Source organism: Penicillium riverlandense (assembly GCF_028828495.1).
Source record: "Penicillium riverlandense strain IBT 135883 chromosome Unknown utg000003l_segment0_segment0, whole genome shotgun sequence".
In the NCBI taxonomy this organism is placed as follows: domain Eukaryota; kingdom Fungi; phylum Ascomycota; class Eurotiomycetes; order Eurotiales; family Aspergillaceae; genus Penicillium; species Penicillium riverlandense.
Genome location: NW_026643196.1, coordinates 1432382 through 1459670, shown reverse-complemented (window position 1 = coordinate 1459670; position 27289 = coordinate 1432382). Strand labels below are relative to the sequence as shown.

At 52.8% G+C, this 27289-nt stretch overlaps 9 protein-coding genes across 9 annotated transcripts; 4 read left to right on the top strand and 5 right to left on the bottom strand.

Annotated features, from left to right (window-relative positions):
• Positions 1 to 648: 648 nt before the first annotated feature.
• Positions 649 to 6517, top strand: N7474_004228 (DNA-binding ATPase; the record flags this gene model as incomplete). Its single annotated transcript, XM_057195643.1, has 3 exons — positions 649 to 659; positions 726 to 6149; positions 6226 to 6517. 3 exons carry the CDS (start codon positions 649 to 651, stop codon positions 6515 to 6517), a joined length of 5727 nt encoding a protein of 1908 aa, XP_057053039.1.
• Positions 6518 to 7590: 1073 nt separating this feature from the next.
• N7474_004227 (uncharacterized protein) lies at positions 7591 to 9530 on the bottom strand (the record flags this gene model as incomplete). Its single annotated transcript, XM_057195642.1, has 3 exons — positions 7591 to 9093; positions 9147 to 9383; positions 9468 to 9530. 3 exons carry the CDS (start codon positions 9528 to 9530, stop codon positions 7591 to 7593), a joined length of 1803 nt encoding a protein of 600 aa, XP_057053038.1.
• A 630-nt stretch (positions 9531 to 10160) lies between these two features.
• N7474_004226 (putative erythromycin esterase) lies at positions 10161 to 11510 on the bottom strand (the record flags this gene model as incomplete). Its single annotated transcript, XM_057195641.1, has 1 exon — positions 10161 to 11510. The coding sequence occupies one exon, from the start codon at positions 11508 to 11510 to the stop codon at positions 10161 to 10163; it is 1350 nt and encodes a 449-aa protein (XP_057053037.1).
• A 365-nt stretch (positions 11511 to 11875) lies between these two features.
• N7474_004225 (uncharacterized protein) lies at positions 11876 to 13145 on the top strand (the record flags this gene model as incomplete). The annotated part of the gene is made up of 3 exons (XM_057195640.1): positions 11876 to 12716; positions 12775 to 13038; positions 13093 to 13145. The coding sequence occupies 3 exons, from the start codon at positions 11876 to 11878 to the stop codon at positions 13143 to 13145; spliced, it is 1158 nt and encodes a 385-aa protein (XP_057053036.1).
• A 160-nt stretch (positions 13146 to 13305) lies between these two features.
• Positions 13306 to 14383, bottom strand: N7474_004224 (putative inositol phospholipid biosynthesis protein Scs3; the record flags this gene model as incomplete). Its single annotated transcript, XM_057195639.1, has 2 exons — positions 13306 to 13407; positions 13490 to 14383. The coding sequence occupies 2 exons, from the start codon at positions 14381 to 14383 to the stop codon at positions 13306 to 13308; spliced, it is 996 nt and encodes a 331-aa protein (XP_057053035.1).
• A 918-nt stretch (positions 14384 to 15301) lies between these two features.
• N7474_004223 (SDR family NAD(P)-dependent oxidoreductase) lies at positions 15302 to 16266 on the top strand (the record flags this gene model as incomplete). The annotated part of the gene is made up of 4 exons (XM_057195638.1): positions 15302 to 15579; positions 15637 to 15866; positions 15918 to 16019; positions 16073 to 16266. 4 exons carry the CDS (start codon positions 15302 to 15304, stop codon positions 16264 to 16266), a joined length of 804 nt encoding a protein of 267 aa, XP_057053034.1.
• A 3868-nt stretch (positions 16267 to 20134) lies between these two features.
• Positions 20135 to 21106, top strand: N7474_004222 (uncharacterized protein; the record flags this gene model as incomplete). The annotated part of the gene is made up of 1 exon (XM_057195637.1): positions 20135 to 21106. The coding sequence occupies one exon, from the start codon at positions 20135 to 20137 to the stop codon at positions 21104 to 21106; it is 972 nt and encodes a 323-aa protein (XP_057053033.1).
• Positions 21107 to 21249: 143 nt separating this feature from the next.
• On the bottom strand, positions 21250 to 22120 carry N7474_004221 (uncharacterized protein; the record flags this gene model as incomplete). The annotated part of the gene is made up of 3 exons (XM_057195636.1): positions 21250 to 21498; positions 21555 to 21789; positions 21843 to 22120. The coding sequence occupies 3 exons, from the start codon at positions 22118 to 22120 to the stop codon at positions 21250 to 21252; spliced, it is 762 nt and encodes a 253-aa protein (XP_057053032.1).
• A 1297-nt stretch (positions 22121 to 23417) lies between these two features.
• Positions 23418 to 26163, bottom strand: N7474_004220 (beta-glucosidase; the record flags this gene model as incomplete). Its single annotated transcript, XM_057195635.1, has 4 exons — positions 23418 to 25711; positions 25762 to 25814; positions 25864 to 26048; positions 26107 to 26163. The coding sequence occupies 4 exons, from the start codon at positions 26161 to 26163 to the stop codon at positions 23418 to 23420; spliced, it is 2589 nt and encodes an 862-aa protein (XP_057053031.1).
• Between the last annotated feature and the right edge of the window lie 1126 nt (positions 26164 to 27289).

Genomic DNA, 27289 nt, shown 5'->3' with positions numbered 1-27289 from the left:
GGGGAAGTGCCGCAAGTGGACCATATGGCCTACCTTTGACCTAAGGAGAGAAAAGATACATGTATAGGTATAGGTATAGGTGTAGGTTAGGTAGAGGTAGAGGTATTGATATGTTTACCCTTCAGTCCATCCATTCAAAGTGAATGAACTAAATGTTCAGCCATGATTGTCATTGGATGAGGAGATGGCGCAGATATACTTGGTCAGAGATAGATCTTACCTCCCAGTCAACTCCCCAACTCATTTAATACTTCCGTGTCCCCGCGTGAAAGACTCCATCGACCGTACTCTGTGATTCGGCACCCTCTGAACCTACCTAGCACCCACCCACATCCCATCCTCCTTGCTCACTCCCACGCGTCTCGCCAACATCACGTGATTCACCGCGCCAACCCTGATTCGGCCTAGTGTCAAAACAGGGTCCGTCGGTCTTCGCCCAATACTTAAGCGGCTGCGTGACCTCGAATTATTCTCGCTCTAAAAGCGTGTCCCATCCCTGCTGACTCAGAGCTTGGCGACTGGTTGGTTTTCCCGGTGGTCTTTGGTCGCGCACCACCACCCACAACGCCGTGTCCTACTAATCTGACTCGATCGGCAGTTCCTCTCTTGTCTCGCGACTGCTTCGCGGCCTCAGAGTGACGGCCCGTCATGAGCTCTCGGTAAGCCGCTGCTGCACCCAATTACGACGCGTCGATTATCTAAGCACACTAACACTATTCTGCCAGCCTGGACCGCCTGGTCACGTTACTCGAGACCGGCAGTACACAGTTGATCCGGAACACCGCTGCCCAGCAGCTGGCCGACGTGCAGAAGCAGCACCCGGATGAACTGTTCAATCTCCTAGGGCGTATTCTGCCCTACCTCAGATCCAAATCCTGGGACACCCGGACCGCTGCGGCCCGCGCAATCGGCCTCATTGTTGCCAACGCAGACCTGTATGATCCCAACGAGGATGATGGCCAGCAGCTCCAGTCCGCGGGAGATGACGACGACGTGGATATCAAGTCCGAGGTCAAGTCGGAAGACCAACCACCCGCAGCGAACGCCTGTCTGCAGCTCGACAGCTTGGATATCGCGTCCGTCCTCAAGTATGGAAAGCGGCTGCTCGGCAGTGCAGGCAAAGAGTACGAATACGCGCTGTCCTCTATGGACCCCGTGACGCGATTGGTCTACCAGAAGAAAACCCTGACGGGCCGATTGGGTCTGGCCGGAGAGTACGTCGAAGATGACTTGATCGACGAGGCCGACTTGCTCCCCAAAGCAGCGACGCCAGCCCCGAAGCGGGAATCAACAGCAGCGTCATTTTCTATCTCTCGAGAGAACAATTTGCAGGACCTCAGCTCTCGGCGCTTGTCGTCACCCAGCGAAAATGCCACCAAGGAAGAAAGCGGGTTGAGCAAACGGCAACTCAACCAGCTCAAACGCAAGAACAAGCAGAACGCCAAGATGGGCGCCAACAAGGTGCGCGTGGTGGACTTGTCATCTTCCCGACGGACCTCGGATAACGTAGCGACTCCTGCCCCGGCGACGTCGACTCCGCATCCCATCAAGACCGAGAATGGCGACTCCCAAAATGGCGAGACCAAACCGGATTACTTCTCCCTCGAGCGTTCGGGAGATGATGACGACTCGAAGATTGTGTCGGAATTTAAAGGGCCCATCGCTCCGGAAAAGCCTCTCATCCAACCCGACCTCGTGGACCAGGGCTCAGGGTGGCCGTTGGAACACATGTGCGAATTCCTCACAATGGACATCTTTGACCCCAGTTGGGAGGTCCGACATGGTGCTGCAATGGCCTTGCGCGAGGTGATTCGCGTTCAGGGTGCGGCCGCCGGCCGCGCGGAGGGCAAGGAGCGGGCGGAGAATGATTCGTTGAATCGCCGGTGGTTGGATGACCTTGCATGCCGCTTGCTCTGCGTTCTCATGCTCGATCGTTTTGGCGACTACATCTCGGATAATGTCGTTGCTCCAATCCGCGAAACGGTGGGCCAGACTCTTGGTGCTCTTTTGTCCCAATTGCCACCCAAGTCTGTTCGCTCAGTCTATCGATGCCTCTATCGAATCATCATGCAGGTTGATTTGGGCTTGGAACGTCCCGTGTGGGAAGTTTGTCATGGCGGTATGATTGGCCTGCGATACCTGGTCGCTGTCCGGAAGGATCTTCTCGTCAAGGACGCGACCATGATGGACGGCATCCTCGAGGCAGTCATGAAAGGCCTGGCTGATTTTGACGACGATGTTCGAGCTGTTAGTGCCGCAACACTCGTTCCCATTGCAGAGGAGTTGGTGACCTCGCGCTCCGGAACCCTGGGTCCTCTGATGAATATCGTGTGGGATTGTCTTTCCAACCTCCAAGACGATCTCAGTGCCAGTACTGGTTCTGTCATGGACCTTCTCGCGAAGCTGTGCACGTTCACCCAGGTCTTAGATGCAATGAAGGCAAATGCCGCCAACGACCCCGAAGCCTCATTTGGCAAACTGGTTCCTCGCCTTTACCCTTTTCTACGACACACCATCACCAGTGTTCGCTCTGCCGTTCTCCGAGCCCTCATGACCTTTTTACAGTTGGAAGGTGAAGGCAGCACGGACTGGGCAGATGGCAAGGCGCTTCGCCTGGTCTTCCAGAACCTATTGGTGGAACGCAACGAAGGCGTACTCAAACTCTCTCTCCAGGTTTGGTCTGAGCTTCTTAAAGCTGCCGAGCAGTGTGGCTCGTTCGGGCCCGAGACAGACTTGGCGGATTCCATCCAACCTCTTATCACCCTGACTCTCGGCGCTTTTGGTGTTCCTAGATTCCCAATACCGATGAATGCCTCACTGTTCATCAAGCCGTCGGGCATACCAGTCGCCGCCGCTCCCCCAACATCCGCAAGATCTTCTCCTCCCGCCACGACGCCTGCTACCGAGGGAAAACCCGGACGCAGGCGCAAATCAGAGAAGAAAGAACCCCCTCCGCCGTCAGCACACAATGTCGACGGGCATATGATATCGGGAGATATCGACCTTGTTGGCGCGGACACGATGCTGAGGTCCAAAATCTACGCCTCCAAGGCCCTGGGCGAGCTTCTTTGTTACTGGGACAAGCACGAGCTTCCAAGTTTCTGGCCGACCGTCTTGGAGGGCCTCACGTTTTCAGGCTCAACATCCCAGATGTCGTCGGCTATGGTTATGGAAGAGTATGCCCGGCGCTGTGTATCTGACAGCAAGTACACCTCCACTCTATGCGAACATCTTCGACCGATCATGGAAGGCGAGAGACCGGCCTGGTATAGCGACATCGCATGCTATCTCCATGTCGCCCGTGCTCAATGCCATTCGTTGATCAATACTTTCCGTGACCACGCACATGTTTCGCCCTCTCGATTGCCAACATTGGCTGTTGTCGTCCAGGGAGATGCAGAGGCCGGCCCTAATGCCTTCTCACTCGCCGATGCCGAAAAGATCGTTGGACCCGACTTTGATCGCCTGAAGAAGAACTTGACCCCCGCGCAGCGGATCACCGCTACTCAAGTTCTGGGTGACACCCGGGTGACTGCCAGTGCCGCTGTGGATGAGGCGCGATCGATGAGGGAACAGCGGGATTTGCGTGTCCTGGCTGCAACTGCCGGCGCTTTGGTTGCCTTGCAGGATATTCCCAAGCGGCCAGGCCATATCATTAAGGGCATGATGGACAGCGTTAAGAAGGAAGAGAACGTTGAGCTCCAGCAGCGTTCTGCGACGGCTATCGCCTCTTTGGTGGAGCATTACACGAAAGCGGCCAAGCGTGGTCCGGTTGACAAGATCATCGGAAACTTGGTCAAGTACTGCTGCATTGACACGTCTGAAACCCCAGAGTTCGCGCATAACGCCAACTTGGAGAAATCGATTTTGTCACTACGCAAAGAGGAAGACCGACGCGATCATCCTGATGCAGCCAAATTTGAACGTGAAGCCAAAGAGGCCCGGATTATGCGGCGGGGTGCCAAGGATGCCTTGGAGCAATTGACCGTTAAGTTTGGCCCAGATCTTTTGGAGAAGGTTCCAAATTTGGCGACATTGATTGAACGGCCACTGAAAGATGCTCTGACCGCTGATGAGCTACCCTCGGACATCACCAACCCCGAGAATGAACTCGGACAAGAAGTCGTGGATGGGCTGTCTACCCTTCGCGCTCTTCTGCCCAAGTTCGACCCGGCCCTGTACCCGCGGGTGATCGGTCTCATGCCGGTCATCGCCAGGGCACTGCAATGTCGTCTTTCGGTGATTCGATATGCGGCAGCCAAATGCTTCGCTACCGTCTGCAGTGTCATTACCGTTGAAGGCATGACAATGTTGGTGGAGAAAGTGCTGCCGACGATCAACAATGCGCTGGATGTCCACCACCGCCAAGGTGCGGTCGAATGCATCTACCATCTCATTCATGTCATGGAGGACAGAATCCTGCCCTATGTCATCTTCCTCGTCGTCCCTGTTCTTGGGCGGATGAGTGACTCCGACAATGATGTGCGGTTGCTGGCGACCACGTCATTCGCGACCCTGGTCAAACTGGTTCCCTTGGAAGCTGGAATCCCCGACCCTCCAGGCTTCTCGGAGGAGCTGCTCAAGGGCCGCGATCGGGAGCGGAAGTTCATGTCTCAGATGCTGGATGTGCGAAAGGTGGAGCCGTTTCAGATTCCAGTCGCCATCAAGGCTGAACTCCGTCCGTATCAGCAGGATGGTGTCAATTGGCTTGCCTTCCTCAACCGCTACAATCTGCATGGCATTCTCTGTGATGATATGGGTCTCGGAAAGACTCTTCAGACTATTTGCATCGTTGCCAGTGACCACCACATGCGGGCTGAGGAGTATGCCAAGACTCAAGCGCTCGATTCTCGCAAGCTTCCTTCCTTGATCATCTGCCCGCCCTCTCTGTCTGGGCATTGGCAGCAGGAAGTCCGGCAGTACGCACCGTTCCTCAATTGCGTTGCCTACGTTGGCCCGCCTGCAGAGCGAGCAAGGCTTCAGAGCCAGCTGACGACGGCAGACATCGTTGTGACCTCTTATGATGTTTGCCGCAATGATAACGACGTTCTTAACCCTATCAGCTGGAACTACTGCGTGCTCGATGAGGGCCACCTGATCAAGAACCCCAAGGCAAAGATCACACTTGCGGCGAAGCGACTGATTAGCAACCATCGCTTGATTCTCTCGGGCACACCGATTCAGAACAATGTCCTGGAATTGTGGTCTCTTCTTGATTTCCTGATGCCTGGGTTCTTAGGCACGGAGAAGGTGTTCCTCGACCGATTCGCCAAACCCATTGCCGCCAGTCGTTTCAGCAAGTCCTCATCGAAAGAACAGGAGGCCGGTGCCCTAGCGATCGAGGCACTGCATAAGCAAGTTTTGCCGTTCCTGCTTCGTCGCCTCAAGGAGGAGGTCTTGAACGATCTTCCGCCTAAGATCATCCAGAACTACTACTGTGACCCGAGTGAGCTCCAGAAGAAACTGTTTGAGGACTTCACCAAGAAGGAGCAGAAGGAGTTGGCGGACAAGGTGGGAAGCTCGGATCGCTCCGACAAAGAACATATCTTTCAAGCCTTGCAGTACATGCGTCGTCTGTGCAACTCGCCTGCCCTGGTGGTCAAGGATGGCCACAAGCAGTTTGACGAGGTCCAGAACTTCCTGACGGCCAAGAAGTCCAACATCCGCGATGTGTCGCATGCTCCTAAACTCTCGGCGCTCCGCGATCTTCTGATCGACTGCGGGATCGGCCTCGACCACACGGCCGAGGGAGAACTGGACACAGGCGCCAGCTATGTCAGCCCGCATCGGGCCCTTGTCTTCTGCCAGATGAAGGAGATGCTGGACATCGTGCAGAACGATGTGCTCAAGAAGCTCCTCCCGTCTGTGCAATACCTTCGCCTGGATGGCAGCGTCGAGGCCACCAAGCGCCAGGACATCGTCAACCGCTTCAACACCGACCCCAGCTACGACGTTCTGCTCCTCACCACCAGCGTCGGTGGACTGGGTCTTAACCTCACGGGGGCAGACACCGTCATTTTCGTGGAGCACGACTGGAACCCGCAGAAGGATATCCAAGCCATGGACCGCGCACACCGTATCGGCCAGAAGAAGGTCGTTAATGTCTATCGCTTGATCACAAGAGGTACATTGGAGGAAAAGATTTTGAAGTAAGTGCTTTGCCTTGATTTCACCTACATGCATCCTATTCTATTAAACACATACTAATTGCCGTTCTTTCTCCAGTCTCCAACGATTCAAGATCGACGTCGCCTCCACGGTGGTCAATCAACAAAATGCCGGCCTCGGCACAATGGACACAGACCAGCTCCTGGACCTCTTCAATCTCAGCGAAACGGCTGAAACGGCCGAGAAACCGGGCGACCAGGCCGGCAACGAGGTCGACATGGTCGATATCGATGGCGAAGTCAAGGAGAAGGGCAAGAAGGGCTGGCTGGATGATCTCGGCGAGCTGTGGGATGAAAGCCAATACCAGGAAGAATATAACCTGGACTCCTTCTTGGCTTCGATGAAGTGATGATGATGATGCCTTCCTTCTCGTTCTCCTTTCGACCTCATCCAACCAACTGCTCTCTTCCTTCTCTACAAACCACGGCTTCCATCACTCTGCTTCCATAACACCACTATCACCATCTTCCTTCCCCTCCTGAAACGAAAATCTTCATATTACGCCTTACGCCTCCCACCGCCGCATCCCTCTTGCTCCCGGGATCATCCGTTCTCCGCGCTCTAGACCTAATTCTTTCCATCTTGCCTAATTTTCTTTTCCAGCGCAGGGGTAAAGGGTTGGTTTTCTGCGGCTTTTGCGTTGCTTTGTTTTACCAGATTCTGAATTTTCCCTTCGATGCCCCGACACCCATTGTATTTCTAGTCCCCACCTCTTTTTTTCAAACTTGATTTTGCAGCCTCCTCCATGATGGTTGATCATCTCGCATGTACATAGATAAAGAACGGAACGCTTCCCACCATCGCTTCACTCTACACCTACTTCCATCTGGTAGTTGATTGCGGTTGATCGTCATCCAAAAGAAACTTGGGTACCAACACATACGAGGACAGAATGTAGCATCGTTCAGGATGATTTTTGAAAGAAGGCATTTCAAGTGTCATTACCTCATAAACAGACAACACCGGTAACTAGCCAAACCACACGAAAAGAAATCTGAACGAACAAGACACAGCACGTCTCGATATCGCACACAGACAGACAGACAGACAAAAAACAGAGACCCATGCTTGCGCCGCCATTGGATCTCACTCGAGCCATCCATAGATGCATGCCAAGCGCCAGGGACTTCCTTTTGAAGAAAGCCAAGTAAAAAAGTTTCGAAAGCATGAAAAATAATCAAAGAAGGAACCACAACCAAGAAGCCCGAAAAAAGGATGTTCAAGATACCGACAAGAAAGGTCTGGGGTTTGTCACCGCAGCAGAATGACTGCCAGCGGACGACGATAAATTGAAAAAGAAAAACAAGAAGACATGGTTGAATTGAAAAAAAAAAGAGTCGACTGTGATCGATAAAGATGCAGGTCTGTGGAGTCAAGGCCGAACGCGCCAGGCGTGTAGGCCCCATCATATCATTCGCGTGACTACGTTCGGCCCTTCGGCTTAGCAAGCATGTTCAGCCGACTCAATCTGAGAACGCTGCGGGATTTCGCACTGGCAGGAGTACCCATGCGCCCCGGGGTGGACCGCACGGGGGTCTTGATGACGCGAGGCTTGACCGGGCTAGGGGTCGGCGGGTTCGCTTTAACCCGCTTCGCGCTGCGCTCATCCGACTGCTCATCAGCTGGCGGCACGTTTTCGGCATCCTCAGCATTCGGAGTATCATCGTCATCATCATCTCGATGCCGCTTTTTGTTGCCGATGCCGTGAGCAATGCCATGGGCCACCACCGGAAGCTCGGGGTAAGAGGGCTGCGCGCAAGTATCAGACTGGCGCACCTGGCGAATGGTTGGAGATTTAGCCGGGAAGGACTTGGCTGTCGTGTTCTCCTCCGGGGTCAGCGTCGGCAGAGCCGGGTAGAGCACATTTGACGAAGTGGAGCGCGGCAGTTTGGAGGGCACCTTGGAGGGAGAAGGCGAAGCCTGTGTCAATTCATGGCGAGACTTGACACTTGGGGTGAATTCGACGTGCTTCTTGGGCGAGGGAGTAGGCCCAGCTTCAGCGGGGCCCTCAGTCCCTTCCATAAGCGTGTCAGGGTCGAAATTAGGAGCAGGAACGTGAGTGCCCGCCGCAATCTTGGCTGGATCGCGAGAGAACAGAGGCTGATGACGGCGGAGAATGGATTTGAGGTTACCCAGGCTCGGCAGGTTGCTTTTGAGTCGTGGATTGAACTCTGTCCTCGGGGTTCGGGGGGCTGACACATTTTTGGTAGAGGGAGAGCGCTGGAGGGAGGGAATCAAAGAGGTCTTGGGAGCCTTGTGACTGGCCGAGCGCGCGATGGAAGACCGAGTTGGAGTCATGAGGGAACTGCGAACGGCTGGGCGAATGCGTTGAGGGGCCGGCTTCGGAGGCGTCTCGGTCTTTTCAATGATCGAGCGGACGGTCGTGGCATCGTCAGATGTATTGTGTTTGATGCGTTTAGCTGTCGCAACAGGCGTAGGTGCGGCGGTAGGTTTGACCGTAGAGCGCGAAGGAGACGAGCTCTGAGAGTCCGGCTCATCCAGCTGTGCCTTGGACTTGGTTCGTTTCAGAGACTGGGTCACGGGTTGGAAGCGACCAGGAGTGGCCCGGAAGGACGAAGGGTGTCCAGCAATGGAGTCCATCCTCTTGAACTCGGCCATGTGCACATCGCTGAACCGACCAGCTTTGCCTTTGGGCATTGCGATCTTCCGATCTCCATGGACTTGTTTCTCAGCATCCTGATTCTGCTTGGATCTGTCTTGGACCATCTGCGACTTGATACGTGCAACATCCTCACGAACGCTGTCCATTAGGCGCTTGGCCTCATCGCTGAGCTGGGCCTCTTGGCAGGAGAACTTGAACTCGTACCCGGGAGTTCCAAATTGACTGGTAGCGGGAGACGCCTTTGGCTTGGTTGGAGTGTTGTCGGCAACGCTGTCCTTCACAACGTTGCCATTGACGTCTTTCTTGATAGGATTGAAGCCCAGAACGAGGCCCGAGTCCGCTTGTTTGGACGTACTCTGTTGCGCCTTGCTCGGATGCATTTCCTCCAGCGGTGGCCGGGGAGTCTCGCACTAGTAGGTGTCTTGGTCTCGACAGGCTGTTTGCGAGTAGATGTGTTCGGAGTTTTCTGGGCGTGTGCGTTTTTGGCTTTGGGCGTTCGGAAATGAGGAGATTGCATCCCCCCGGCTTCCTCGCCTTCCACGACAGAGGGCAGCCGGGCAACGGGGTCTGGATGGGAAACAGAACCTTGAGGCTGAGGCAAGGAGTCACCGTTAGTTCACAGCAAGTTGGTTGTGAAGCCCTCCAAGGGGCGTTGCTGGGACATCATCGTGCTCACCTCGGTAGACTCAGATGCCTCCGCGCTGGTGCTGCGCAGGCGGGCGGAACGGCGCACCGCCATGGTTCAAGAGATCAATAAGTAGTCGTAGCAGATGCGGAGTTTTCAATGAATTTGAAGAGTTTGCAGAAAACGGTGGAGAGTGGATTGGGAGACGAGGTGGTTGTGTTGTTGTTTTGGTGATCGAGGGAAACTGTAAACAACAAACGCGGTTACGTCAGGTGCTTGACTCAGCTGTCTCACACCGCTAATGCCTCAGGCAGAAATATCAATAAAGGCACCTGACCAAAGCAGCCCTTGCTCACTGCAGAAACATTATTTACTGCTCCATGGGATTCTTCTTGGCTTCCATCATACTTTGTAGAGCAGCGGCCATATAGAAAGGCAACTACTGGGAAGTACTTGTCAACAATAATATGAAGCTTATCGAGTGGACAAGGAAGAACAAGGATAATTCACGAACGCGAGTAAGGTTACTCAACAATTTCTTAGTAGTGGCCAGGATTGTTTAGAGCGTCCCAAAATCTCATGCAATGGGGAGAAGAAGGTAAGATCAGTTTATGGTGAGTTCATGAGAACAAACTCCGTTCAGCGCCATATACGGAAATCTCAAGGATGCATTCCAATTATTGAAATTCCACAGAGCGGAGAGTGAGAGATAGTGATAAATTAACATCAATTTCAACCGATTATTCAAAGACCAAATGGATATGTCTCGACCTTCCCAAGAGGAGTCGCCGGCTGAAGGACCTCCAACGGCTGGACAGCCTGGGTCCGATCAAACCAGATATAGCCATCGAACTGGTTATGAAGATAAGCGAGCGAATAGTGCGAGATGCGCTCAGTGTCCGGACGATAGATGACACCAATGAACCGCTCCAGGCGATTTTCTGCAGCCAAGGCCGCGCGCAGAGCGGGATCCATGCGGTCTCGACGGAGATCGAGCAGAAAGCTTGGGATCCCTGTGTCGTGAGCGACCATCTCCCAGCTGTCATCCCGGGACGGATTCACAGCCATAACCTCCATGTCATCGTCCCACTCATGGGCTGCAGCAACGGTGCCCGTGTGGGTGCCACACCCGAGAATGGCGACGTTGTCACGACCCAGTCGCTCGCGACAGAGCTGGCCGACGTTCACTTCGTTGCGTCGGATACCCATGCTCGTGTAGCGGGCATCGCCGACGTGCGAGTTGTGCGCCCATACGATGGCCTTGTTCTCCGGGGACGGACGGTGCTCGAGCAGCCGGTGCAGAGTGTCGAACATGTGCGTGTCGCGCAATGTCCACGAGCTCGCAGAGCTGTAGTACATCGCCTTATAGTACTTCTCTGCGTCTCGTACAAGGTACGCATTCTGTTCAACGCTGTGAAATTCTTCGCCGTCTCGCGCGTCGTGCTGCGCATATTCCAGCCGTCGCTCCAACAGATCGCGCAACATATCCATCACCTGGCTCTCGCAGGTCTCCATTCCTCGAAGCGAGGCTAGACCATAAGCGGTTGGATCATCCACCCAGGGTTCCAGACACCCGTAGCGTCGTCGTGCTTCTTTGCCTGCTTTCGGGTCTACCCTGTCCAGGTAGTCGATGACCGCCCGGATGGACGCGCCCATACTATACAAATCGAGTCCGTAGAAGCCGGCGCGCCGGTCCGGTGGCAAGCTCTGATTCCGATCACGCATCCACTCGACCAGGTCCTGCATCTCGCGGTTGCGCCACATCCAGGTGGGAAACCGCTTAAATGGCTGGTACCCCTTGGCCGTACCTTCAATATGAGCCTTGGGACCTGGACGCAGCCTCACGTACCGATCAATGGCCTCTGCATCGGGCCAGTCGGCTTCGACTGCAACCATCATGTAGCCATGCCGCTCTATCAGTCGTTTAGTGATCTCTGCTCGTGCAGAATAAAATTCCGAAGTGCCGTGGCTGCCATCGCCCAGGAGAACGACCTGCTTGTCCGCATAGCTGTCAAAGTGAGACCCGAAGCTTTGGTCTTTGATTGGCGGCAGGGGTTGCGCCGCGTTATTGAAGAGTTGCTGTAGTTGCGCCATGGAGGTTGGTATTCGGCGAAGAGATGCAAGACGCATAGATTGAAAGATCCAATATTACTATAGAAACATCCCTAGATGAGACATGTATGCTGCCTTATTGTCATCATCCGCAGAAATACGTTGTTGGGAGCCACTTCCCAGCGGCAACGCCTGATGAGATCACCGCCGAGTCAGCGCACAGTCATCATGACTTCAGATGTGCCTTTGTAGGGATACCGGGACTGGCCAATCTTCCATTCACTAAGCATGGAGCTATGCAACTGTAAATGCAGCTCCTTAAGCAGTGTCCATTAAAACACTTCTATGGGCGAACACTACCCATCAAGCACATCTATATTCGAGCTCCCTTCACCAATTCCGCTGAGATGGCTCTTCCAACCTCCAGTCCCTCTCCGCGCCTGGATCGCTTCGGGCAAGCCATGGAATCGCTCTACGGCAGCTTCTCCAACATATCAGATCCAGAGCACTGGTCGCCGCCTTTGAAGTCCGGCGGCCATCGCGGACGATATCTGTGGACAGACGCGTACGGAGTGGTCAACCTATTGACATTGCACAAGGAGTACACCCGGGCAGGTGGAGATAAACCCGGCGATGACAGGTATCTCGTCCTAGCACGACGGCTGGTTGAGACGGTACACGATGTATTAGGTCGCACACGCGACGGTAAAAGGCGGCTGCCGGGAGCCACAGACAATAATCCCATGGGCGGCGGATTACGCATTGGAAAGATAGACGAGCACGGACCGGACGGCGATGGCCAATACCATCATTACCTGACCATCTGGATGTTCGCTCTAAACCGTATGTCGATGGCCTCCGGCGACCCGACATTCAACCGGCAAGCTGTCGCCCTCGCGAAAGCAATCCACCCACGCTTCTTCGTAGACCGAACGGCAAAACGACCGCGCATGGTCTGGAAGATGGCGATGGACTTGTCAGCGCCGCTGGTTTCTTCAGAGGGAAATCTGGACCCAATCGACGGCTATGTCGTGTTCCGACTGCTGCAGGCGGCGGCTATGGAAGCAGGTGACGGCGAAGTCTTGGCCGAGGAGATCGCTGACTATAAGCGCGTGATGGATCGCAAAGGAGAGCATTTTGTTTCCAGCGACCCGTTGGACTTGGGGATGACCCTGTGGACAGCGCATTGGTTCTCCGAGAAGGAGACCTGGGCGGCAAATCTTGCAGGGAGATGTTTTGAACAAATTTGTTGATTTCTCCATTCATCTTTGGTTTACAAGACTCTAACTGACTGGTTCGTCTGCAGACAATCTGTTCGAGATCAACCGCTATCTCGAGCGTAACATCAAATTCCGCCTGGCTTTTCGAGAGTTTGGTACATGTATGGGTATCCAGTGCCAGTCACTCCAAACCACGGAGAAAGATCGCGCAGTCGACCTGAAAATGTACGCGGACGCCATCATCGCTGCGTGGGATCCATATATGGAGCTTTCCATCTCAGCTGGCCTGACGCCAGAGGATCTGCGACCGATTACCAGGGTGATGTATGCGTCGGCCTTGATCCCAGGAGGTAAGTCAGACCAATGCGGACCACTGGAATGAACTCCGTGTTGACGATTCCCAGCTTTCCGTAATGGATATTTGGGAGAAGAGCCCAAGCCAATGGAGGGCAAATGATCAATTCAGTTGAGATGAAATATATCCAACTCTTCTGTACTAGCAAGTTCAGCATAGTGCTTTCATATTCCGAAACGACTGAATCTATGATCAATATACAGCGTGTGGTATCTGCATGGGCCGAAAACCCCGCTCTTAAAATGCAAAAAGTTCCGTATACTCATACTCCTGGAATCCCGACCACGTCCCTCCACAATGCAAGCTTCCTCGGAAGTACGTAAATGACATACACTGCGCTTAAAGCAATGAACAATCCAGACCACTAGAAAGGCAAAGGTCAGCCATGTTTATCTTGAGAGGGGTGATTGCAACCCGTATATGTTGTTGAAAAAGCCATAACATACCTTCTCCAACCACGTATGGAACCAAATGGCGGTCATAAAGAGCATCCACCAACCCAAGAGCACGACGCCACAAACAAAACGAGAAACCCACGTCTTCACTAATTCTGACGAGCCATTCAAGTCTCCCGCCGATGGAATCCCAGGATCACTGGGTTTCCGCTCGCGAATGCTGTCACCTGCCGGGCGTGTGGTGCGCAGAAACGAAGGAAAGGCGCCAATTCCGACCGCTTCGAAAGTCAAGATTGCCGTAGCCAGTACAAGCATCAGCACATGACCACTGATATCGTGTCCTCCTTGCCATGCCCCACCAGCAGTCTTACATGCGGCAGCCGTAAACAAAGTCTCCAGTTCGGCCGAGGCGGGAACATGTGCACTCGCCTTTCCCACCTGTTCCAGGGCTTGTTCACACTTCCCGCCCGTGATCACAAATCCGCGATCGATGATGGCCGGACCAAAGAACCACTGTGTGGTCAGGTACCATACTGTCGTCGCGAGGGTCCAGCGGAGACAAGTTTGAAGTGACTGGCGCAGCCGGGTTTGCTGTTGGGGCTGGGACGACTGACGAGACGGGGCGGAGCGATATACGGACTGGAAAAGGAGCAACGAGGCAAAGGCTAAAGTTGTCCATAGCCAGCCGATCTTGACGAAATAGAGGTTGAAGACATTGTTCTTTCGGGCAAAGTAGTTGACAGGGCTTGGGGACAGGTGCAGGTCGGCCGCGAGGGAGGGGGCAAGAGGCGCCGAGGGTTGTGCGTTTTGGGATCGTGCGGCACGTGCTGTTGGTGAAATCACAGAGAACAGCGAACCAAGCAGCAAGGTCGCTGGGTAGACGAGGAGGATTGCCGGGGAGAGGGTGGCAGGTTGGGAAGAGGTGGCCGTGAATGTGGTGGCCATTATGGCGAAGAGGGAAGAGGGAGTCCGTCGACCGAGACAGCCTCTGAGGGCCAGATCGTCAATTAAATCGACTGGAGCTTGACAGCGAAAACAGTGCGAGAAATCATCGAAGGTATTCAGAATAACAATTGGGAAGAGTCAAAAGTCTTGGAACAAGCCCGGAAGGGATGACATCAGCTGGTCTGTGCTGCCGAGGCACCATCTCGATCTATAGAACAACACAACGCCAGACTCGAAGGAATTTCTGTACGTCCTTCATCTTCCAGGGTAGATCCATTTTCCCCAAATACTGCCACCCCATACACCCCCCAAGCACCATCAACACTATAGTAGTGCGTGACTTGAGGACCTGAGCAATCCATCCCGGCCGTCGCCAATGCTCTTGTCCAGTGGTTCGGTACACAAGGTCTGTCCATGGCACAAACACAACAAGGATGAACAAGAAAACGGGTTACTGTAGAGTATATTGGGTTCCGAGGCGTATACTTATATGCATAGTGGTAAAAGTAAACAGCTGATGGGAATACAAGGAAAAGAGATGCTCTCGGCAAGTATACCCTGCTTGTCACACGGCAATCCAGGATGGCAAGTGTCCCGGGATAACCCCACGGTCTCCGCTACGAAGCTTACTGCTTTCCAGCTTGGTTCCACTTCTACAGTTTATTGTCAGGTGCAGGTCTTACCGATAATTTACCCGTTCAAGCTAGCGGCCATATCTGATGATTCTGAGGGGTAACTAGCCGCATGCACTCCACTACCCGAACGAAGGGTTTCACCCGAGTATTGGGCACGTGGAACATGACACATGGGGAAACAGGTTCCCTTTGCTGACTCTTTGTGACTATTTACTGAGGTCTATTTCCTTTGTCTATATCTGCTGCACACATTTAAGGCCTATTCTGTTCTATAACTATCACCATGGCATCCCTCCGCCTTCAGGATAAAGTCGCAATTGTCACCGGCTCCTCATCTGGACTGGGTAGAGCAATCTGCATTCGCTATGCTCGTGAGGGGGCCAAGCTAGTTTGCGCCGACTTGACTCCGACAGCACGGTTGCCCGAAGAATCTGAGAGCACGCACACCATCATCACCAACGCTGGCGGAAAAGCCATCTTTGTGCAGACAGACGTTGGCGATGCGGAGCAAATGGAAAACCTCGTTTCAAAAGCGGTCGCCGAGTACGGACGTTTGGATATGTAAGGGTGTGTTATCTCCGCTACCAAGGTATTCCAGTTGACATAATTACTCTCCAGCCTAGTGAACAATGCCGGAATCTCAATTGAAGCTCGCACTCCGGCTGTTTGTCACTTGACCGATGAGTCGACATGGGATACCACCATGCGCGTCAATACCAAATCGGTGTTTTTGGGTTGCAAATATGCCCTTACGCAAATGCTTGAACAGGAACCTCATCCCTCGGGAGACCGTGGGTGGATTATTAACATGTCCTCAATCATGGGCATTATTGCGGGCCAATATAATTGTAAGCATGGTCAAGTTACTTGTCATTTCACAGTGCTAACTATACCGCTAGCCTCTTACTGTGCCTCAAAAGGAGCCGTGAGCAGCCTGACAAGGCAAGTGGCCTTGGACTATGCGCAGCATCGGATTCATGTGAATGCCATTTGCCCGGGTTGTATGTTTGAATCGGGATATAATTCACTGGGATCACGCTGATGTTGTATACAGTTACCCAGACTGCGATCTTCCAGGAAACTACCTCACACATGACATCTTTGGATGATTTGAAACGCCGACACCCATTCAACGGGCCTGGTATGCCAGATGATATCGCGAAAATGGCGGTGGTGTTAGCTAGTGATGATGCCAGCTGGATGACTGGTGCCTGTGTGCCTGTGGATGGCGGATATACTGCTCGGTAGTAGGCTTTCCAGTCAAGTAGACTCTTTCAAGCTAGTCATGCCAATGCATTATGATCGATAGTTTCAATGGACTATACAATGGCAAACTAAAACATTTACTAAAACATCATGTTGGAATGGGAGCTGGCAGAATTACGATTGATTGGAGGTGTATGAATGAGCACAATAGTAGAAATTTCAGTTTTGGCATTGCTACTTTGGTTTAATTTGCGATAATGTCCCAAGCATGGGACCTGACTCCATGATCAGCATCAAGTGGGGCGTCGAGTCCAATGCAGTTAACGAGCCGAGTGAGTGATTGTGGCAATATTTCCGAGCCGATTTTCCCACTCTTCATTTGGTCGACGAGCCGAATTATCACACTACCTTCACCCAGCATAGTGCACGTTTTCTCCCATCCATTATTGAACCGTTGGGTCTGTGTCAGGTTTTAGCTTCAGAGATTACCTCCCTGTCACTAAATCGGCACCGCCGAAGATCTACATTCTTCCGGCAGGAATGCGCTCCTACTCCGGCTGGTAGGTCTTCAAATCAAATATTGCTTCGCGAATGATGACTCACGCATTGTTCTAGTTTGACGTGTAAAGGTCGAAAGTTGAAATGTGATGAGGCCAAGCCAATTTGTGGCCCTTGTGTAAAAGCTTGTCGGGATTGTACTTACGGAGAGCGATCTATCTTCCGTGGCCCTGAAAGGCGGAAGCGGAGACGTAAAGCTGGCTTACAAGAGAAGCATTCAGCACTATTTGAAGAAGATCATACCTGGGTGAGAGTCCCGGATGAGCGTGCGTTTTAATCTAGTTGGTTTGACTCTTGCTAAAATGTGACAGTGACTTTTATTCAAGTCCAAGACCCATACGCACATGATAGCTTGACAAGGCTGCAAGAGACTGGAGCTATTGCAAATGAAACTGCAGATGACAACCATGCCCAGTTCGAAAACCGAGGAACAAATACAGGCATACAGAATGGCGATATTTCTGTCTCCGAGGCCTCTAGAGAGGGTTCTGCTAAAACCGCCACTTTACACGATGTCTCCACACCAGATACGCCTCAACATGGAGACTACTCGGTTTACAGTGCCAAAAACAAGACAGAGATAGATCAAAATGTTATTGCCTCACATTTATTGCGGCATTTCAAGGAAGGCCCAGGCCAGTGGTCAGTATAAAGGGAATCGTTTTTCATACCTGTCTGGTGGCTAACTTGCCGTTCCTAAGGATGGATCTTTTTGATACTACGGCATACTTCTCATCAAAGGTTCCTGTGATTGCAGCATCGAAGCCATTATTGAAATCTGCAGTATGCGCTCTTGCTGCAAAACACCTCTGGCACCTATATCATATTGCAAACGACAGCAAAAAACGAAACAGCCATGCTCTTTCTTTGACACGCAAAAATATCTGGCATTATCAAGCGGCAAAGTATTATGACCAGGCCCTTGGATTTTTGAAGACAGCGATCGACCTGGGGACGTATATTGACAACCCCGCCGAAAAAGAAGAGATGCTGGCCGCTGTAGCTATACTGTGCACCTACGAATTGATGGATGCCCCTGGCACGGCGTGGAGAGCTCATTTAAGTGTTTTACCTCTGTTCAATGATGAATCGGAGTCCACACCAGCCCAGTCACCAGTCATCATTCCGAGGACGGCAGTCAAAGGGCCGGTATTCTGGAGCCTCGCAAGACAGGATTTGCTATGTGCCTGTGAGCTTTAGAATCGATCTCATCGACGTCCAAAGTGGCTAACTTATCTAGTTATAAGTGAGACTCAAACGCGTCTTGACCTAAAGGATGTGCGTTTCTGGCAGAATGCAGGTCTAGCCACAGACGAACACGGCGTTCTCCTACCATTTATCCCCCTAAGCTCTACGGACATCGGCAATTCTGGAGAGAGTGAAGAAGTCATAAAAGCCAATGAACTCACGTGGCTTCTTGGTAAACTCGCCAATCATCTCACTGCCGGGGATTCCTTAGTCCCTGAGGACTATGTTCTTCCTCGCGGACAGCGACCGCAAATTGGGTTGACCCAGGAGTACCTCACAGATCGGTGGAACACGTTGATGACCGAGTTGGAGACTTGGCACGATTGTCTTCCATCGACCTTCACTGCAACTGCGCGAACTCGAGCACCCGGTCTCGACAGCTTCGAGCAGATTTGGTTCGATCTGCCTTTATGTGCCGCGACAATACAGAGCTATCACCAAGCCATGATATTGTTATTAGTTAACAAACCACAAGAATCTACGGCAATTCGGTCAACAGTGTCTGCGCGGCTGAGATCTTATCGGCATGCTTTGAAAGAGGCCGCGTACCACGCCAGAGAAATCTGCAGTATCAGTCTTGCGAGTCCGACAGATTCGGTTCGGATCAACTCTGTCCAAGCTTTGTTTGTTGCTGGTCAGGTGTTCGAGGAGCGGCATGAACAGGATGCCGTTCTCGAAATTCTATCCGGAATTGAAGCGGATTTGGGCTGGACCACAAAATACCATGTCGCCAAATTGATAGGTGATTGGGCAAGGGAATGAACATAATCCCTAATACTGGCGGCAGCAACTATAAGCTGAATATAACCTACTATTACCCAGCAACTGTCTTTTTCCGGAGCACGTTATGTAACAAAGTAGGAATTTCCTTTGAGTGATCAGAACATAATTCCTTCAAAAGTTCTCGGCCTTCGTCAGTCTCGTAGGAGAGGCCATGACATGCAAGGAGTGAATCAGAGACAGTCGAAGATCGAATTAGAAAATGGAGGGCATTCCGTGAGACCAACGTTAGTAAGGACTGCCTTGAGTATGTTTTCTACAACTGCTAATGGCCAACTGGTTCTTCAGGCTGTGTTCTCAATGGCATACTTTCGGAGGTGTAATACAGCCTCGTGGAAACTGGCTGAAATCTGGGTGGGACAGTCCCGATATTCACTTGACAACCAAAAACGGCCCTAAAACCACATTTCATAACTTATACATATCCCGGCCTCTATCTATTTCGGTAAGTATTAGCTCCGGGCTCTTACCTCAAGTATAATACCTTATTACCACTTGGCATAACACTATAGCCGAGTTATTCACTGGGGAAGTTCCTTCGGAAATTACTTCTCGGACCATGGGAACAAGATTGACGACTGCGCACATCTTTTGGCGCTGTCATTCCGCCATTCGTTAGTTACTAAAATACTTGATTGATTTTGAAAAGGGGCGCGTTGTGATTTCCATGAACTAACGTAATTCACTAGCGAACCGCTACACCAAAACACCGTGATAATCGTACTATTTTTACAACTACTTAATTGATAATCGCCTAGCCTTGCGCCCTTTTGTCTACATGTCATTCCCTTTTAGAGCGTTTAGCCGGTGGAGCCACTGTTTCGGCAATTTATTGGTCGGTACTTGACAGCCACGTGCTTCCCTCGCCCCCAACCCTCTCCGCGTGTTCCTAACCTGACTCCCCACGGTCTGCCTCGCATTCTTGATGAGTGTCGAAACCGAAGGTTACAGAAGTGCACGGATCTGTGGGACCCATCAATCATGCCACCACGCCTGAGCCACCGCAAATCTACCAAAGGCTGCCTACGATGCAAGGCCCGCAAGGTCAAGGTAACTATGTACTCCCGTTTGTTGACCATCATCTCCCCGTGCTAAACCAATGATATAGTGCGATGAACAGCAGCCAAAATGCAGCCACTGTGAACGGCATGGGGTTTCATGTGAATATCCACCATTATCAACGCGTGCCTATGTACCAGATCAGGTATCTAGAGCTGTCTCCAAGAGAAAATCATCCTCTCAGAGGAGTTCACCCTCCCAGGGAAGTCCACAACCGAACCCTACATCCGGACTTGGCTCCCCAGGATTGGGAGGACTGCGGATCATGGACATGCGCTTGATGCACCACTACGTGACCCAAACAGCGCAAACCATGAGCTCTGCCCAGCTGTCTTCGGTTGGCGCCATGTGGAGTATGACGGTCCCGCAGATGGCGTTTGAGTACGAGCCGCTACTCCACACGCTGCTCGCTATCGGGGCCGCACATCGCTCCATAATGGTCCCGGAGGAAACAAATAAGTTACGTCCTGTACATCATAGCTATATCGACTCTTCTCTACAGCAGCACCGCCCCCTGACATATGAAAATACCGGGCCGGAAGTTGAATCCGTCTGTCTTAATGCCATTCTTATCTCTCTTTATACAATATTTCTCCGCACGGAACCCTCAGCCGGACCTTATGAACCGCCGATCCTGTGGCTGTCAGTGGCTCGCGGCGTGCGGGTAATCCTGCAGTCGGTTTATTGGACTCTGGTCAATTCGAAGTCATCACTTTGTCCCCTTTTCTTCGCACAGCCTAGCATGTGGAACAAGGACCCCAAATTTCCTTTCCACGACCTGCCCGCCAAACCGTTTCAGTTTTTGCTTCATTACCGCCTTGAAGAAGAAGAATGGTGCGATAAAACAACAGAAGCTTACGGTCAGAGCGTTGGTTACTTAGAAATGATGTTCCTTGCTGTTAGTGGAGAGCAACCGGATTTCGTGATCCGCAGAATCTTGAATGGTTTCCCGCCGGTGGTACCAAGTCACTTCACGCATCTTGCTTCTGAGGGGCGACCGAGGGCCTTGGTGATTCTGGCGTATCTTTTTGCCATGGCGAAAACCTCGGAGGATATATGGTGGCTCAAAAGCACTCCCGATCGAGAGGTGCACGGTATCGACAGTATTCTGCCCATTGAGTGGAAGTGGGCAATGTCTTGGCCTTTGCAGCTCATTTCGGCATCACCGGGGACTCGCTGCTATGAAATTCCATTGGCGACCACCTGTTCACCTTCATCTCCTGCATCCACTGTCTGATGATGCTGGCCATTATTTGAGCTATTGCAGCAAGACACGACAGTTTTTAAAGTGTATAATATAGTAGTCGATTTGACATAATCGATATTATTTATGTAATCTCTATTCTCCAGTCATATCAAAGTCGTGGGTCTCAAAAACTCTTATGTATAAGCAGGCCCAGTATAATCCATCGTTTGTTTGGATCCTGCCAGGCGCTGTTCGGCCACATTCCGAGTAACAAGGCCAACACCCACATAGGCAATCATGACCAGGAACTCAGGCAAAGTTCCAAGAATGACTCGGACAGGTAGACTTCCGCCCAGCATGTTTCCATCAACGAATGCAATTGCAATGCCATAGAGGATCCGGACACCGATGAGGGGAAGAGCGGCCATGATAGCGATGAGAAGCTATTTCTCGTGGTTAGCTACCGAATTGGTTTAGAGCAAAATGAGTTCTTCCGTACCTTTTTCTCGCCATCAGCACGCTGGGAGCTCACGGGCGCGCGGAATGAGATATAAGTGAGGATAGCAACAAACATCCAGCCAGTCCCAAAAACAATCAGTCCAATGCGCAGCAGAATAAGTTTTCCGTTGCTCGACGCAGCTGCCAAGGCAACTCCAGCAATGATAACCCAGTGTGCTAAAATGGAACCATAGCTCTTGACGATTGCGGGGAGGTTGTCTCGGATGGAAGTGTTGCTATTGTCCTGTTAGTATTTTCAAGTCCGAGCACAGTGCAAGTAATCACATACGTCTCATTGAGAAGATTCAGCGCTGCCAGCAGTAGAGGCGAAAGACCAATTCCGGAGATGATGGAGGCCGCCTTGTTGGGGTTGCCAGTGGTGGTCATGTCGTGATAGGCCATAGCATTGCTTGCAATGCGAAGACCACAGAAAATCAGTACGTTGAGCCAGCCCAGGAGTCCGGGTCTCCCGTGTTTGATCAAACAGTAGGTGGCCGGTAGAGACGCAATAGCGTAAAAAACCAATTCGGCCAGCTCGAGACCTTCGGTTTGCGACTTGGAGGACATGATGGCGGTCGTGGCTTTGTAATGAATTAATCACGATGGGATTTAGTCGTGGAGGGAGGAGAGTGTCTAAGGCTTGAAGCTCTCTCTCGCAAGAGAAGTTGAAGATGATATATTTCCCTCCGGATAGAGAGGCTCTTTTATGTCCATTCTAAATCAACGTGTGCTATTCTTGTTGACAAGCTCCACTATGGCAAAATTGAGGCTGTTCGGTGGGGCGTACGCAGACTGTCCACTAATGTGCTGTCCCGAAACCGAACTGTTGATGTTTTGGCCCCAAACCCGCTACCGACGGGGGTCAACACTTTCAAGGTCATCGCCAGCTGTACAGCCACAGGTCAAGTACATGCCAGCAAACACCAGCCATGATATGTGATCTTCCCTGCATTTACCCTGCAAAATCAGGCGTAACATTTCCTCGCAGAGGCTTTGAACAACGCACTGGTAACCGAGCTGGGCATTTGGATATTTGAGCTTATTCTCCTTTAGATCAAACGCCACGGACCCCCTTTCACCGAGAGCCAGCCTTAGGCAGATCCGGGCCAGATTAGGAATGATCCCTTTTCTGGACTAGGGAGTGTAGAAGATCGGCGGCTCTCGTTAAGAGGTGGTTCCAGAGAGAGGCCGTGTAGTCCCCCCATACATTATTGGATATTTGAGCTTATTCTTCCCAAGCAACGTCACAACCTCTTTTTGTAATCCATGGCCCTTGATTCGAACCAGCCCTATGTGGATCTGGAGTAGGAATAATCCCTCTTTCGGAAAGTATCCAAGTAATCTACTTTCGGTTGTCATAGAGAGCCAGCCTTGTGTAGATCTGCACCAGATTAGGGATAATTCCTGTTTTGGCACCATTCAACTCATCAAAAAAAGGGGCAGAAGATGACAGGCTCTAATTCACTAGAGGCGGGGTACAGATATTAATAGCATCCTGACTAGTTATGGCGCGATATCTACGGTTGCTTCTCAGGGCACGGCTTGTCTCATCAAATCCCTCAATGAGGCAGCCTCTATTGCCCTCCCGGCAGCAGAGCACTCAATTTGGAAGCACAATATTCCCTCGACCTCCATACCTCCCGTTAGCATAATCAGAAGCCTCTCGGATCTATACTTCCCATTCTTCTAAGACTACACAGTATCTAGACAGCTGGGGAGGTCTTGGTATGGAGTGCAACAGGTGAAAGGCATGCCATTAAAACTATATGCAATGCAATAATGCTGTTTGTACAACATTAAGAAGGAAAGTGACTACTAAGCAGGCATGCTGATCTTCCCCGAGTTTGACGATAAAAAAAATGGCCTACTGGACCGTAGGCAGAGTAGCAGAAAGGGGCAGCTTGCGCGACGAGTTGCCAACGTACACCTTCTTGGCCGCCTTGCTGATGACCCAGTTCTGGGACTCGGTGTCCCAGTTGGAGAGGTCGCGGCGGTTGAGGGTGGTTGACCACTCGACCTTCTGGCCGGCCTGGATAGAGACGCGGTCAAACGCACGCAGCTGGCGGACGGGGTCGTCCTCGCCGCCGAGAGAAACGTACAGCTGGGGGACCTCGTCGCCGGCGGTCTTGCCGGTGTTGGTGATGGTGGCTGTGATGCGGAAGAGGTCCTCGAACAGACCTGGGTTGCCGCCCGAGGAGCCGCTGGCGGGCAGCAGCTCCTGGGGAGAGCCGTCGCGGGCACCGGCGGGGACGTACTTCTTGGTCGGCAGACCGTACTCCGGATCACCAGACGACTCGCGGAGGTTGGTGGAGTTGAGGTACGGGTACAGGTACTGAGTGATGCGCTTGATGCTCTTGGGGAACAAGTAGTCCGAAGCCTGGCCGATCTTGCCGAGGACAGGAGCCTTCTTGGTCATGCCAGTGGTGGGAGTGTACTTGCCGCCGTGCAGAGGAGTGACCTCCAGATTCGAGAAGGAGAAGGAGGTGTAGCTCAGACCGTAACCAAACTCGTAGATGGGCTGGTGGTCATACTTGTCGAAGTGGCGGTAGTCAATGTAGAGACCGTCGGTGAAAGTGTCGTCCTGGGGAGCGCCCTTGCCGTTGTTGGGCTCAGTGAGGATGGGAGGACCATAGGCCGCGCGAGTCTTGCCCCAGGTGAACGGCGTCTTGCCACCAGGGTTGACGCGGCCATACAGGACATCAACCAGGCTGCGACCGCTCTCCTGGCCGGGAAGACCAGCCCAGAGAATGGCGGTGATGTTGGGGTTGTGATACCAATCGCCAATCAGAACGGCGCTCGGGGTGTGCATGATGACAACGACGTTGTTGCAGTTCTCAGTGGCAGCCTTGATGACCTCTTCGCCGTTCCCCCACAGGGTCATGTTCTTGCGGTCACCCTCGTTGCCATCGACATTGATGTAGCCCTCGCCGGAATCGGCGTTCACAAAGACCAGGGAGACATCAGCCTGAGCGGCGGTCGCAGCCATCTGGTCCAGAGCCCAGTTGTCAGTGACGGAAAAGACATCGCCCTTGCCCTGGCTGCTGAAGATCACTTCGTTCTGGATGGCCTGCTCCGGCGTGATCAGGTAGGGGAAGTTGGCAGAGCCACTGCCCCAGCCCATCGCCAAGGTTCCGTCGTCGCAACCACGGTCACTGCAGCCATTGGCGCCATAGGGGTTGGATCCAGCGTCCTCGCCCAGAATGGCAACAAACTTCTCGTCATGGGTCAGGGGCAGCGCGCCATTGTTCTTCAGCAGGACAATGCTGTCCGAGCCGACCTTGCGAATCACGTTGGCGTGGTCACCCTGGACGTTAACTCGTTCATTGAGCTTGACGTAATTCTCGCTCACCATGAAGTGCTCATAACCATACTCGTCGCGGGTCCAGGAGCTGAAGTTGGGCGGAGTGCGGACTTTGTCGCGGCCGACCTTGTAGTAGGCGGCCATGATGCGGGTGGCCATATCGTCAATGCGCCACTCGGGGATGGTGCCGTTCAGCGCCGCAACGGTCAGGTTAGTACCCCAGAAGGAGTACGGGCTGCCGAGGATCACATCACCAGGCATCGACATATCCAGACCGGCCAGAGCATCGCCAACACCACTGTGGTGCGCACCCCAGTCACTCATGACGAAGCCCTGGAAACCCAGTTCGCCCTTGAGCAGCTTGTTGAGCGTGTAGCTGTTGGAGCAGCCATAGCTGTTGTTGATCTGGTTGTACGAGCACATGACGGAGCCCACACCGGCACGGACCGCATCGACAAAGGGCCAGAGATACAACTCGTGCATGGTCTTGTCGTCAATGTTGGAGCTGATGCTCTGGTCGATGTCATAGCCATAGCCCTGCGCCTCGCCCGCTTGGCGGAAATGCTCCTGCTCGTTGAGAATGTAATGCTTGGCGCAAGCAATGACACCAGCATCCTGAATGCCCTTGATGGTTTCCGCGAACAGTTGACCGGTCAAGACGGGGTCCGGAGCGAATCCTTCCCAGACACGACCGCCGTCGGGGTGCTTGCCCAGCGGGCCCGCCACGGGGCCCAATTGCACATCAACACCCTTGTCGCGGTGTTCCTCGCCCATGGCCTTACCACGCAGGTAGGCGAGGGTCTTGTCCCAAGTAGCGGCGACATTGACTCCGGCGGGGAATCCCGAGTTGTAGTCGGCTGCACACCAGTCAGTCTCTTATTGTCTTTCAAAGAAGTCCAGTCCATACAGTCACGAACACCCAGCGGCGAGTCTTGCATACACCAGCCCCACATGCCTAGGCTGCTCCCGCGTCAGTTACTGTGGTCGCGTTGGGGGGACCAACACCTACCGTGGAATGCCACCAGTCTCACCGACGCAGCGTTCCTGTTCCCAACCGGCTCCCGTGGTCAGGTTGACCTTTTCCGCGAGGGTCAGGCCGGACACGAATTCGACGGCGCGCTTGTGGGCGTCGGCCCAGTCGCCCTGGCCGTCCATCCATGGGGAGGGGTAGTATGGGGGAGAATACGCCAATTCCTGGAGAGAAGTTGTGTCAGTCATGGGCACAAACATCGTGGATCATAACATCCCATACCTTGGCACCGGCGACCGAGGCCGTCAGAGCGGCCAACTCGAGCCACCCGAGCTTCATGGTTGATATATAACGAGTGTGGGAGGAAGCGGAGGGTGAAATCGAACTTGTCGAAGGGATAGTCCAGACTTAAATAGTACTGGATGGAAGCCCAAGGGATGATCCAGTGAACAAACAACAGTGGAGATGATGAGGGAGTGATCGGCAGGGAAACGGAAGGAGTGAAACCAAGCGAGGAGCATCCATCACCTCGGACTGACTTATTTACGGACTTATTTACTTCCCACATACATACATTCCAGTCGGCCCTCGTTGCGAGCCACGCTCATACTCCGCCTCGGCAATTATTTCTCACGTCAAGCCAACAAAAACCAGCTGGGGGGGACATGCGATCTTCGCGTGTCTTTCCAATTATGGCAACTCCCTTATTATCTTGGCGATACTACTCTCCTCACCCAGGGGATGAGGTCAATTGTGGGGAAGGCCTGTGCATGGCCCTGAGGTTGAATCCATGGCTGCGCGCCCGTGCGACATGGCTTGTTCCATGGTCTAACCACAAATGTCACTGACTACCGTTTTCGCCGTACTACAACGGTCTATCGTCCCCCTGTCGGCGTCCCGTGGAAACCTCGGATAGCTCGGGGCCCAAAAGTGTGGGGGGAGGCTGCCTACTACTGCATCGATTGCATTGGTTGAATCCGTTTGTCCATAAGTACTGGCCCGATCGATGCCTGCGCTCGGCTGGAGATCAAATCTACCTCCGACGTACATCCCCATCACATACATCGGACCTGGGGCAGACGCGGACCCTTGACGAATGCCGGCACGGAGTGTTTTCGTGAGTCCATAATAGACGAACAATTCCACCTTCACTCGGGTTAAAAGGATGGCAGTTCCTTTGTCCATAACATAACAATTCCTCCCAGGGATAGTTTTCTCATCGGCCCGACCAGGATTTCAATCCCCGAACAAGAGTGGAGCAGTCTCCGCCCATCCCCCGTGCCGGCCCTGACGCAATATTAGACATATTACTCCGTCCTCTCCAGATTTGACCAGGCCGGAGAAATCGGCAGGGGAATTGTGCAGGAAGGGGTCTGCTATGGAGTACATCCCCCCATAGTACGAGTCCCACACGCCCTTTATTGGGTACACGGGTTGATCCCTGCCTAATACTGTACCCCATATT